The 13777-nt window shown below is 38.9% G+C and overlaps 1 protein-coding gene across 1 annotated transcript in view; it reads left to right on the top strand.

Moving 5' to 3' along the window:
• Window positions 1-13777, top strand: part of GDPD4 (glycerophosphodiester phosphodiesterase domain containing 4) — a 1130252-nt gene that overhangs the window by 842211 nt on the left and 274264 nt on the right. The window contains exon 8 of the mRNA XM_044073350.1: window positions 12560-12705. Within this exon, the coding sequence (XP_043929285.1) occupies window positions 12560-12705 (146 nt within the window). The remainder of the gene's footprint in view (window positions 1-12559; window positions 12706-13777) is intronic.

Genomic DNA, 13777 nt, shown 5'->3' with positions numbered 1-13777 from the left:
CTGGTGCCAACTATAAACATTTTCCATTTGCTAGTATATGATTTTCTAGTATCAGGCTTTCTTGCCTCCATTAATACCTGCTGCACATCCTAGGTAAGCAGATGCCTAAAAGGAATTAAGACCCTCTCATCCAGGCAGTTAGCTGCAGTTGATTGGGGTTGGCTTGTATCAAATACCCCAGTTCTTGTGTGAGTCAATCCATTCTGTAAGGAAGCTTGTGGTAATTGCCCCTAGCATTTCTAAAAGCCCATGTTGCCTGGACCAGAAGGGAGTCATCATAATGACCTTGGGAATTCTTTTTGAATCTTCAGAAGTACCTTGGATATCAGTGTAAAGGGTGACAAACATACAGGAATATTCCTGTCCAGGGGAAAAGAAAAGGCATCTGTCTTCCAGGCATTCTTGCATGGAGTCTTGGAGCATAATCTTGCCAGCTGTTTTTTCAGAGAGGAGGCAGAGTGGTCTGCTTGAGGAACTCCCCACAGATGGATCAAGTCATAGAAGAACCCCTGATCTATGTTTACATTTGTAAGGGTCTGCCTTTGCCCTACTCAGCTTTTCTGCCACACAGTTTTGCTCTTAATGGATGTAGGATGCATGTAGAGTGAGACTGTGCTATAGCCTAAACTAACATGGCTAGTCTACAAAGGGGCTAAGAGCTGGTCCTCCTTGCTTTTTAATGTACAACATGACTGTGGTATTGTCTGTAACAACTTGAAGAGGTCCACAAGACCAAAGATGATTTAAAGAGTTGAGTGCATTGATTAGTGCAAGTATTTATTTTGTATTTACTGGCGTGCATCTATCCTTGGTGTCCCAAACACCTTGCACTTGTATTCCTCCTGAAACTGTTCCCCAAGTAAAGTCTGAAGGGATCCATGTTCAGCTACTGAAAAAAAAATATCCACAAACAGCTAAATATTGAATGTAAAACATCAGATCACAATATTACTGAATGTGGATAATTTTGAAAAATCATTCATAGAATGGCCATAGTCGGCCAACAACCAGGAAGTAATGCAATCCATAAGGAAACCTTTTAAATTTTCCCTTTTCCCCACTGTAGTGAGATCTTGGAGTTGGTATATATAGTTAGGGGGGTTTGCGGGGCAAAGCCCCCAACTTTGGTTGGTTGCAGTCACGATGTTAGCCAACTATGGCCATTCGATGAATGATTTTCCACCAGTATCCAAATTCGGTAGTGTTACATTTTGATGCTTTAGTTTCACTGTTTAGCAGTCAGTGGATATTTCTTTTCTGTAGCCAAACATTGACCCAGTCTGAAGTGTCTGTGGTGAGTGATTGTTTTGGAGTTGGGGGTAGACCTAGATTTAGGGATATTTACTGTTTCTACCAAGTGATTTCTCTTCTGACAAATCCCATAAGTGGGATTTGCAAAGATAATGGGTGTTGGTGCTGGGAACAAAGAGACTTCTTTTATCATTTTGTCTTCCTCATGTGGAGTCTTGCCAGGGATATCACAAGAATAATAGATGACTTGAGACCTCAAATCCTAAGGAATTCCCTTGCAGAGACTGTAGTCTGAGTGGAAAACCCTAAAAATAGATCAGATATTGATCTATTTTTTCCAGTGGAAGAAGAACTGTTTGAACTGTGGTGTCTGGTTAATATCTCAGGAACATAATCCTGTGTGAAAGCATCAAGAAAAATGTTTGAACATTGTCTTGGAATCCCAGCTTATGTAAGAAATTCCTGACACTTTGAAAAATACTCCACAAAGATAAGTAAGTCATCCAAATATGGAAAATTTGGATACCCTGTTGCCTGTAATGAGCTATAACTTGAGCTAGACACGTTGTAAACACTCTTGGTGCAGTGGATAGTCCAAAGGGTAAGGTAGAGAACTGATAATATGATCCAGACACACAAAACATTAGGAAACACCTGACGTCTGGATGACTAGGGATGTGATGATAAGCATCTCTTAAGTCTAGTGTTACTAAGAAACTTGAAGAGAAGGAAGATGTAACAGGTTGCAAAGTGGCATCATTTTGAATTTGGACACTATCACAAATAGGTTTAGGAAAGAAAGATCCAAAACTGGTTTCCTAACATTTTCTTTCTACCTTTGGCACTAGGAACATCATTGAATAAAATTATTCCCTGTCTGGGATTGAGGAACTGGTTCTATCACTTCTTCGGACAGCATGTGACAAAGAACCGGTGGAACCAAAACAGTATGCTCTGCAGAATGAGGAATGACAGCCTGAAAAGGAGGAATTTCCTTCCACTGTCATCTATAACTTTGATGAATAATTTCCAGAACCCATTTGTTTGAAACAATCTGCTGCCAAAGAGAAAAATGGAGATTCAGACTTTCTGGAAGAAAAAAGGGGACAAAGTAGAAGGGGGTCACAAGGTTTCTTGAACAGTCATTTAGACTTGTTAGACTGTTCTTGGTTTTGGGAGGTTCAAGACTTCCTTTTTGAACCCCCTTGTCATTTCTTCTTAAACATCTGTTTACATGTATTTTAGACAAAGGAAATCCCTTGGAAAATTTGGAAAAGGAGAACTGAAAAATCTTAAGAGATTCCCTGATCAGTTTGCCCCTTTCATCATACTTTTTTATCACATCTGCAGCAGAGGGGCAGACACTAAATCTCTATCCAAGGAAGAATTAAAAATCTTATTTTTAAAACCATCTGGGAGGTTCTGAGACAACAGCCATGCAAATCTCCTTAAAACAGTACCAGTGACCATTGACCTGGAAGTAGTATCAACAGTCATACACACAGTGTAGACAATGAGTGCAATATAAGAAACTAAATTCTTTAAAGCAGATGTTTTTCTCACAATAAGAAACTGCAAATAAAACATTCCTCATACTTTCACAATTTGTTAGAAGAAACTTTACCATATGAGCCTAACAACTCAAACGTTTGACAGTCAAAGTTGCAAAACTATGCACTTTTTTCCCATCAATATCAATAATTTTCTAATCATTATTAGAAAGAGTAGGACAGGAATTAATTAAGTGCTTAGCAGCAGTAGGAGTAACTAAAACTATAACTGTCGGGTCAGGTTTGGGATGAGTGTATAAAAATGAGACTGTTAGGATGGGAGGTGGAAGAAGACATAGTCTCTTAACTAGTCATTCTGACTTGTTAGACTGTCCTTTATTTTTTGGGGGGGGGTCCAGCCTTCTTCTTGGAACCTCCTAGCCATTATTTTTTAAATGTCTTTTTACCAGCATTTTGCTGTGACTGTTTCTTTTGTTTATTGCCAAAATTGGACAAAGGAGTAGAATATCTCTTGGAAAATTTGGAAAATTAGGACTGAAAAATCTGAGAGGTTCTCAGTATCAGCTTACCCTTTCCATCACATTTTTTTTTATAATCTGTGCAGCAAAGGGACAAAAAAACTAAATCTGCATCCAGTGAAGAATGTAAAATCTCATTTTCTTATCTTTGGGGGGGGCTTCTGAGAATGCAGCCACGTAAAACTTCTCAAAAGAGTATCAGTGACCATAGCCAATATCAACAGAGTCATGCATACACTTTAAACAATGAGTATTGACCTGTGCAATAGAAGAAACTAAGTTAATTAGAACAAAACTTTCCTCACAAGAAGAAACCACAGACAAAAAAAATTCCTCATACTTTAGCAAGAAACCATATAGTTGACAATGCAGTTAAACGAAAAACTGACCTAAAGCTACGCAGTACCCGCCAACAACTCAAACAGTGTTTTTGCAGGGTTCAAGCCCTCCTGCTACCCCCCCCCCCCACACACACACACCACCTGCTAATTATTTATACCAACTCCAAGATCGAACCATAGTGGGGAAAATGGCAGATTAGCCCATCCCACTGTACCACAATCTCAGTCAGAGTGGTTTGCTGAACCAAATTGTCAACCATATGGACCATAAGGGGTTTGACAATTTGGTCATTTGATAAACTGACATAGACCCTTTTGGAAATGCTGTCAGAGAAAGAGAATCCCTCACAGGAAGGATCAGATACCATGTTCTCCTCTGAGTCTGTACCATAAATCTGAGGAGAGAACATTGCATCTGTCCCTTCATCTTCCTGGCCAGATTCAGAATTTTGAATCTCTTCAGGAAAAGAGGTACCCCTCTTTTTTTTTACCAGAAACCACATTAAAAGATGGATCAATAGCCTGAATTTGCCTTCAGCCAGACCCAATAAACTACTTCTGTCCAGGTGAATTTGAACTGGAGCAGATGCATATTTAGTTTTGTATTTCTTTTTGCAGGAAAAATGGGGATGAGAGGGTTGTTAATTGCAGCAGCAACTTCCCCAGGGATGGGCACAACATTCTGACTAAAAAATGAAGACTTCCCTGTTCCCTGTCCCCTCTCCCAGGACCGACATGAGTGGATCTCCCTTGCCCACTGAATGGACTCCAGCAGCCACAGAGGACATGGCTAACCCCTGGTCCATAGATGCTGTAGGTGCTACACTAGAGGTATCTGGGGTAAAAGATGAGTCTTCTGTGGAAGCAGTGTTGGCCACAGCAGAGTCACCCACCTGTGTCTGAGGCAAATTGCCAGCCTGGTGTGATGGCAAAGACTGTTTGCTTAACTTTTTCTTTTTTGGCTGGAAGAAAGACCAACCATAGTACTGGTAGTTTTTTCCATGGTCAAGATTAAAATAGCTCCTCTTTGCTGGGGAAACAAAGCATCACAAACCAGTAAAAATTAAAAATCCCCAAAAGTCACTTTTCCCCTGTAAAAAATAGAGTAAAAAGTACTTTAATACACTTTGGCAGCCACATAGAGTAAAATAAACACAGTTTCTTCAGAGGAAAAAATGGTTTCAGAATGTTTTTAATAACTTTAAATTGATAGGAAACAAATGAGCTCCCATTTTAAAGTACAGTTAAGTCTCATGACAGTCTGTTAAAACACAAACTTCTATGGTAAAAACAACTTTCTTAACAAAGAAAGTAACTTTAAAAAAATAAATAAACATGGAAGTGTTTCCCCAAAGGGAACTTGTCTGACCAGCAGTAGAACAACATAAGCCAACCGTTGATCCTCAAAAGCCTGCAGAGGAGCACTTTCTTCAGTGGTAGGAAAGATCTGAAAGGCTTGGCACCCAAACCAGTCATTTTTAAAAACATGACTCATGCTGTCTAATGGTTTGGGCACTTGGAAGGTGCCCTGAAGCTTTGCAAGCTGGCCAGGTGTTATATTCTTAGCAGAATATAACCAAGCTAGCTAAATCTACTGCTGCAGTGATCAATATGATGAACATCATGAGTTATGTGCTTAGGGTATGAACTTTTTTGAGAAGTTGCTTTGTCATAATCAACATACTCTGTTGAGGAATATATAGAGAAGGTGCAATTAGCAATGTAAGCATTCATAAAAGTTTGATATATTGTCAAGGACTGGGTAGTCAACTAGTTTGTATAATCGATGAGTTGGGATCACTGACTAGTTTGTATATTTGATAAGTTGGGATTATTAACTAGTTTGTATAATCAATGAGTTGGGAACATTAACTAATTTGTATAATCAATGAGTTGGAATCGCTAACTAGTTTGTATAATTGATGAGTTGGGATCATTAACTAGTTTGTATAATCAATGAGGTGGTATCATAAACTGGTTTGTATAATCAATGAGGTGGGATCATTGATGAGTGGGTAGTTAAGGAGTATATTCCTAATCAAATGCCCTACATACAAACACCCCAAATATCTTTTGAAAGAATAAGTTTTATGCTCTGGTTTCAGTAATATTCTTATCACTTGTGTTTAACTTTGGAATAAACCATGGAAGCAAAATATACTTTGGCAAGTTATCAGTATAATAAATGTGGCATTTATTATCAGTGTTGGAACAAAAGAGAAACCACCTGTGCACATAGAGTATAAACTATTTGCTCAGGAGAAAAATACATTTTTTATTGTTTAATATCTCTGCTGTGAACTGAAAAATAAAGTTTATACTTTGCAAGGTTGTGCTACCTGCAGCATAAAATGGCTTCTTTACAGCTACCTGAGTTTATTTCATGTGCTGTGGAGATGTGACTTTAGTCACTTTAACTTATTCTGAATAGGATGGGGTGGCATGATGACTCCATGGAAAGACCCTTGCAACACATCTTCAGTGTTTGGGGTTCAGTCCAGGCTTACAGTCATGAGCTGTGTGGAGTTTACATGTTTTACCCTGTGTTCTGTGGAGTTTCTCGGGACACTTCATCTCCCAAGAACATGCTCTTTGCTTAAATTGTTTGTATATATATATATATATATATATATATATATATATATATATATACGCCATCAGCTGGTCTAGACATAATCAGTGACAAGGTGTGTGTTACATCCTGATATTGTCATACCTCGTCTGAGTGGGATTAGTAGTGTAGGCATGATAATATCTTACTATGATGCACACATGAGTGCATTACTGGTATTATAATTTGTTTATAAGCTAATTGATATGTAATCTTTATTATCTAATATGTGAACTTTATTAATTTAAAGTTTATGGGCCTACTTCTGTATCACTGTACTGAGATATCCCGATACCTTGGATGGAATGAGCCATTCCAATGTTAATATTCCAGTGTGTCATAATACAATCCTTAAATTCTGCTCATGAGACAGCAGAGGCTTGATAAGTCCTAATTAGGGTTGCCAGCTTTCTTTGTGGCTAAAACCGGACTAAGTCACACCTTTGCACCCATAACCCCCCCCCCATTCCACCCCTCTCCCCACCCACCCCCACCCCATTTTGTGACATCACGAGCATGGAACGCCTCTTCTTCTGTCTCTGATGCCTGCTTTGCTTTTTCTCCCCCAGTTGCCATAAACACATCAGGGTTGCCAGCTTTCTTGTGGCTAAAAAAACGACTAAAAGGTCACGCCACCCCATAACCCCCATAACCCCCCTCCTCCCACCCCTCCCACCCCCACCCCACCCATTTCATCACATGTCACGAACGCCTCTTTTCTGTTTCTGATGCCTGGATCAGCCTTCTCCCCCCCATTTCTCCCAACAACATCCACTACTGATACACATATGCCAAACAAAGCAATACAGTCTACAAAAACAGACGAAAGTTCTGTGTACACTACAGATGCTTGGTTGTGAGATAAAAAGATAGCCATTCAATTCATTTCAATTAAGTTCCACAGAAACACTAACCAAACATTAAAGATTTTTTTCAAATTTCACACAAATTGCACTGGTTATGCAAAGCCACAATAATGAGCAAACACATCACGACAGTTAGTCACACTTCACTACAGACATTTCAGCAACATTTCCTGCTTTGGGTCCATCTTGGGTGGAGTAGCAGCAACAATGGGTTGCAAACAAACACCAACACAAAACTAAAAAAAGGTCAGCACAGTAATGCATGCATTCAACTGTGAACCCCAGATGAAAGAAGTTCAAAGGCAGGCAAAAAAAAAAAAGTTTAAATATTTCCTGGGTACATTTTTTTCTAGGTTGCAAGAAAAAGAAAGCATCAGTCACATCAGTCACCATTTAGTGACTGCAAGCTGAAAGGATTACCAGAAAGCCAAAACCCTTACTAAAAACTACCACACATAACACACAAAAATCAGGGAAGTCCTTTCAAAAGAGCTGAGAGAAGAGCAGATATCTGGTTGTCTGCATCTGCATGACTGAGGTAAACATTCCTGCACAACATCACATCATTTTTGTTTCATTTCATCCCACCCACTCACTTTTAGTCCAGTGCAGCCCAGCACCTCACAGTACCACTGTCTGCAATGCCAATGACGATGATACAGGCTAAATAGCTTTACAGCCATTTCAGTTTCATGGCTTTTACAACAGCCATAGCATAGGTTAAAAAAAGAGCAAAGAAAGGGATTGTTTTTAAATTTCAGAGCACCCAGTTTGCTAATTAATTATGTTGCTTTGCTGCAATTGCTGGTTGAGTAACTATGCATAAATAAAAATAATAAGTGCTTTGATAGCTAAAATGAAAAATAATAAGTCAATAAAGCTACTTTTCATCACTAACACTGCTTTCCCGAAAGCTTCTTCTCTGTTGTCCAGTTTGAATAGTCCTAAGTTAAAAAAAAATTAATAAAGAAAGTGGAACTAAATGCCAAATAAAATACATTAAATCAAAAATTAAAACTAATTAAAAAAAAAATAAAAAAAAATGTAAAAAAGCCTAAATAAATTAAGTATAAATTGTTCTTAACAACTTTTTTGCACAACAAGGTGGTATAACACACATATTTCACACACAGCTGACAGTAATGTAAACAACTAATCCCACCACTACATCAGAGTGTTTGAAAGAGTAAAAGAAAGCAACAAAGAAAAAGTGAAAGTAAAAGTTGACCAAGTTGATGCACTTAACTCTCACGCCAACGCTAACGCCCATGAGCTAAAATACCAGATTAAACCTACTGCGATCAAAGTTGAACTCTTCCTTGAACTTCTGAAAATGCTTTCTTGCTTTGCTATTGCTGCTCGGGCTGCCTGCCCGAAGTGAGCCCCGGAGAGCAATTTGAGACAGGCTCAAAGCCCTGAGGACCTGAAATACCTGAGGTCATTGGTCATGAGCGCACGCCGGCCAAATTAAAAAAAAAATTAAAAAAAAAAGGAAAAAAAAACGGACAACCGTCAACTTTTCTTTTTTCTAACCCGGACAGTCCGGAAAAAACCGATAAGTCCTAATTCAAGTGAGAGTGAACGTTTGCCTGTATGCATTCAAATGGGCCTAGTGAAGAAAAAAGGCCTGTTGTTACACATAATGCAACTGTATCAACTCAAGAGGGCCTAGGGAAGATTGGCTGTGTTCTAATGTATCCTGTATGAGTGTATAGTCTATGATGCCTAGTAAAAATCATCTATGTTGTTATGTATGACGTACCTTTGTTCATGCAACAGGCCTAGTGGAGTTCAGGCCTGTCCTTTTGCTTGCTGTTGTATCCATTCAGTAGGGCTTACTGAAAGGCCTAGTTGTGCTGATGTTAGCCCTTGCACATGGTTTAGCTAAGGAGCACTAGTGCAGGATCCACTACAAGCCTCACAACTCAACTGCCCAGGAAAAACTGCTTGACACTAATAAGTGAAGTAAACAAATCCTTGTAACACATGTAGTAGTAACTAAACAGTAAATGAGAAAATGATCTTTAACAAAAAACACAAAAACGTGTTTCTGTATCCCTATGTGGGAACTTTCCCCTTTGCCCCTATAGAGAAGAGTGATCACTAAAGCATATCTTGTTTTGTGCTTTTTCCAGGATTCTGCAAGGCTAGAGACCATCCAAAGTATGTCACTTTCAGCAGTGACTTGTTGGCGTTTATATCAAGTTATCGAAAGATGAAAATAGCGAACGCTATTTCATTGGCCCCAAAAATCTAAACATGAAAATATCGAACATTCAGAACAGCAAATTTTTTCCCATGGAAAAAATTTGCTGCTCCGAAACACATACACACAAGACAAGCACATCAAACAGCATCCACACTCATACACTTAAATTCCTACATCTAACACTACACTAAACTAAACATATACAACTATCTACACACTTACCTTAACCCAAACCCTAACCCTAAGGTCCGTCACTATCGCACACTCACCTAACCTGTACCCTAACCCTAACTCACTTGAACCACCCCTAACCCTAAAGTCTGTCACTATCGCACACATGCCTAACCGGCACCCTAACTCTAACTCACTTAACCTGCCCCTAACCCTAACATACAAGCAATCGCTCACTTACCTGAACCCAACCTCTAACTTTCCACCACACTGCTAAGAATAGTGAAGCAACAGAAACAGCCAACCGAATTCTTTCCCAAGGAAAGAATTTGCTGTTCTGCAGCTTCACTATTCTTAGCGTACGCTGAATAGTGTTCGATATCAGAACATTCGAAGTTTTAATACTGCTCTGATATAGACCCACTTGTTGCTCTTATATAGATCGTGCAACTGCAAAAAACGCAAATGCCAACTTGAGCCGATGTGATACAATCAGTGTGATATGCAACTGACCATACACTGAGATGTCACCTGTGCATTAGGTGCATTATGGAAATAGGTGGCACTACTCCAACACATGCATTGCCTGTGCTGGTAACCCCTCTGACTGGGATCAAGTTTCAGCTTTGGAGGCCTGAAATGTTGATTTCATGAATGTGACAAGAAGCAGAAGAGGAGAAAAAAGGGTCTCATAATTAGATCTGGCCAGATGTGTCCAGTATCCTCTGGTGTTACTATATAGAAGTCCCTTTTCCCCACTGTGTACTGGAGAATTGCCTGTAGAGTATTTACTTTGAGAAGCCAGTGGTGAGTGAAAGAAACAGTAGTCAGACTGAGTGAGACTGCCAGAATTCAGGGTACAATTATTTTCTTTTCTTTTTCCATTTTTTTTGCTTGTTTCCTGCTGCAGCTGAATGGCATCAGCCATGTCCCACAGTCCCTCCTTGATTTTGTTCTTGGTTTTTGATCTCTAGCATCTGTCTGACTTATCCCTCACAGAGCAGGGGACTTCAAGTAGAGAAACTTTATATGTAATTCACTAGGGAATGGGCAGTTAGAAGACAATGGCATCCCATTACAGCATCATCCTATCAGCTGACCTACCTGCCCCGTCTGACACCCAGTGTGCATTTTATAATGCATGCACCACTGAACTAGAGATGTCAGAGAACTGTTAATCCGTGGCTAGAAACCCTTCCCCAAGATAAGTAAACCAGCAGAAATGCTGTTCAGTACATATCCATCCGAAATTGGGCTCACTAGTCAAACCCATGTTGCCTGGGTCATAATTAGGACTGCATCCTCTCAGCCACGTACCCAGCAAGAAAAATAAAATGTACACCACCTTTTCTGCTCTACACAACTTTATGCGTATAATGTTCATAAATGGCTGGGGCCTGAGTAGTTCCATACATGTAGTACACTTGAGAAAGTACACAGCTGTTGGATGTGTGTGTGTAGTTCAGACCATAACTCTGTCATCCTGCTATATGGTGACCGTAGTGCAGATTCTGCCTTCACCTTTCCATGAATTAGAAGACATAATCTTAAACTGAGTAATGCTATTTCCTACCACAGTTTGAATTTATGCCATTAAGATCTCTTATTGAACCTGGTTTGGATGTGCACAGATGGCAGCCGAGCACGAATTACCTTTACCTGTACACTGTATAGCCATAATGCGTATGATTATGCAGGTGATTATGGTTATAATACCTCGTATGCCACATTGACTGACCTTAATATGCTGTTATACTCCATGGTATAGCCATAATGCATATGATTATGCACGTGATTATGGTTATAATACCTCGTATGCCACATTGACTGATCTTAATATGCTGTTATACTCCATGGTATAGCCATAATGCATATGATTATGCACGTGTTAATATGCTGTTATACTCCATGGTATAGCCATAATGCATATGATTATGCACGTGATTATGGTTATAATACCTCGTATGCCACATTGACTGATCTTAATATGCTGTTATACTCCATGTTGTTTGTGCACATAGAGCTGTAGCCTGGAACATGGCTGAAAATGTTGTATTTTAACTATCTTACCAAGTCAGCTAACAAATGAACTAATAAATTAAAAATTATGGACTGCTTTCAGCAGTGGCCTGTAGCATAATTTAGAGCTGTGCAGGGTTGTATTTATCTGCAGTGATATGTATAGTGTTTTGTATTTTACTGTGAAAAAAATGCAGAGAAATTGCACGAGAAAGAAAAAAAATGTAAAGTGAATTTTACTAAGGAAAAGTATAAAAGGATGATGCGTAGGCTGCATAACAGGAAGCAGCAATGCTTTGAATGATACAGCAGTGCATCTCTGGTTTCACACATCATTTAACACCTTGTTATTGTCCAAACAAGGTGTCTTCCCATTTTCTAAATGCTCAGTGTCTGTGTAGATTTTGTGTTTTTCATTGTTTTGTTGTTTGCTGCTTTTTACAACGGGCATAACCTCCCTCTGACAATGCGATACTGTTTCTTTTCTGCAAACCTCTTCTTTGATTGTAAATTTTTCAGAAGAAATTTTGAATAAGTATAAAAATTCAGATAGTGAAATATTTAAAACTAACTACTTCAAATAGTTAGAACCAATCCGCAGACAGAAGAACTTGTGTTTAACCAGTATGAATTTATTGTATAAAATATCCACAGGTGAGACAGATTAAAATTTAGAAGGCAGACAATGTAAAATATAAGCACTTTCGTTCCAAACCAGTATTTAAAAGGAACTTCATCAGAAACCTGATGATGGTGGTATCTGATGAAGTTCCTTTTAAATACTGGTTTGGAACAAAAGTGCTTATATTTTACATTGTCTGCCTTCTAAATTTTAATCCGTCTCACCTGTGGATATTTTATACAATAAATTCATACTGGTTAAATACAAGTTCTTCTGTCTGCGAATTGGTTGTAACCGTTTGAAATAGTGAAATATTCCTTAGTTAACAGTAAACATTTAGTAAATCACCTGGCTAGTTTTACAGTTTATGGAAAGACTGATTTTATTACAGATATTGCTTAATTTGCGTTACTAATATTTCCTCTCTTTGTGTTTTTCAGTTCCTCAGGGAGTGATACTTGTCTTGTATCTTGGTGTCCTGCTTTTTCTTTACTTGGTGCCTTTGGGGATGTACTCTCCCTGCATTATGGAGCCAAAAGACCTTGGACCAAAGCCTTCTCTGTTTGGACACAGAGGTGCACCAATGGTAGGTCTAAAAAAAATAAAAAATAAAAAAAAATAGTATTGCTTATTTTGCATGTCATCAGGTTAATATAATTTGGCAGTACATTTAGGAAAGCAAGCAAACCTCTTTAGATGAAACACTTTTACTTGAGCTATTCTGGAAAACTGTCTGTGGATTACAAACCTCAGGAGATCCCTATCAGACAGGCATCTTGGTTATTTCAGCTTGCAGTGATAATTGCCATGGAAGTAATAATCAGTGCTGGCAGAGAGCTGTAAACAGACAAGGAGCAGGAATGCTTTGAGCCAGCTTCAGAATTGCTCACCCAAAGATTTACACTCTTCAGCTTCAGTCATCTCCATATGTCTTAGCCTAAACTGTTTGGCTTATATTTTGCCAAGGATATGACCACCAGACAGCTTTCAGAGCCTCAGGGCACCTTCCACATGCCCTAACCAGCAGGAACTTGAGCAGAGCCACATGATAGCAGCAGTTTGGGAGGCAAAAGCTTCTGAGCTTTCTTTCTGACAAAGTTCACTCCCTGTATGGGCTTTGTGAAACTGATGGTTGGTTAGCTGTCCTTGAGTGCTGGGCAAATAAGTGCTCTTCTGGTTAAAACTTTCCACAACAACATTTTTTCTGAGGGAAAATGCATTTTTGATGTGTTTATGTATATTTTATGTCACGGATGTGGATTTTATGCACTTTTTTAGGGAATTTTTACTGGGGAAGTAGTTGTGAGAGAAAATTGTATAAAATTCTTTGATTGTATTTTTTTTCTATAGTTCTATGTAGAAATAATACTATTGGGGCAGGATATTGTGGTTTTGGTGACTATCAATTTTTTTTACCTCAAAACTCTTACCTTTTTTTTTTTTTTTTTCTTTAGGTTTCACACTTCTGCCATAATGCCCTCAGATCAGCTAGGGCAAAGGTTTTATTCATAAAATCAGGCTGCCAATGCCATTACATCAGTCTTTCTTGCCGTGGAGCCCAAAGCAGAAGCAGTCTGCACAATTGCCAGTCGGCCGCTACCTGAGTTTTCATTTCCGAATTGAAGTTGAAGTTTCTAAAGCTAAGTACCCCACTGGGG

This window comes from Protopterus annectens, chromosome 5.part1, assembly GCF_019279795.1.
Source record: "Protopterus annectens isolate FY-2018-M chromosome 5.part1, PAN1.0, whole genome shotgun sequence".
Lineage (NCBI taxonomy): Eukaryota > Metazoa > Chordata > Ceratodontiformes > Protopteridae > Protopterus > Protopterus annectens.
This window is presented reverse-complemented; position numbering and strand designations above follow the sequence as displayed.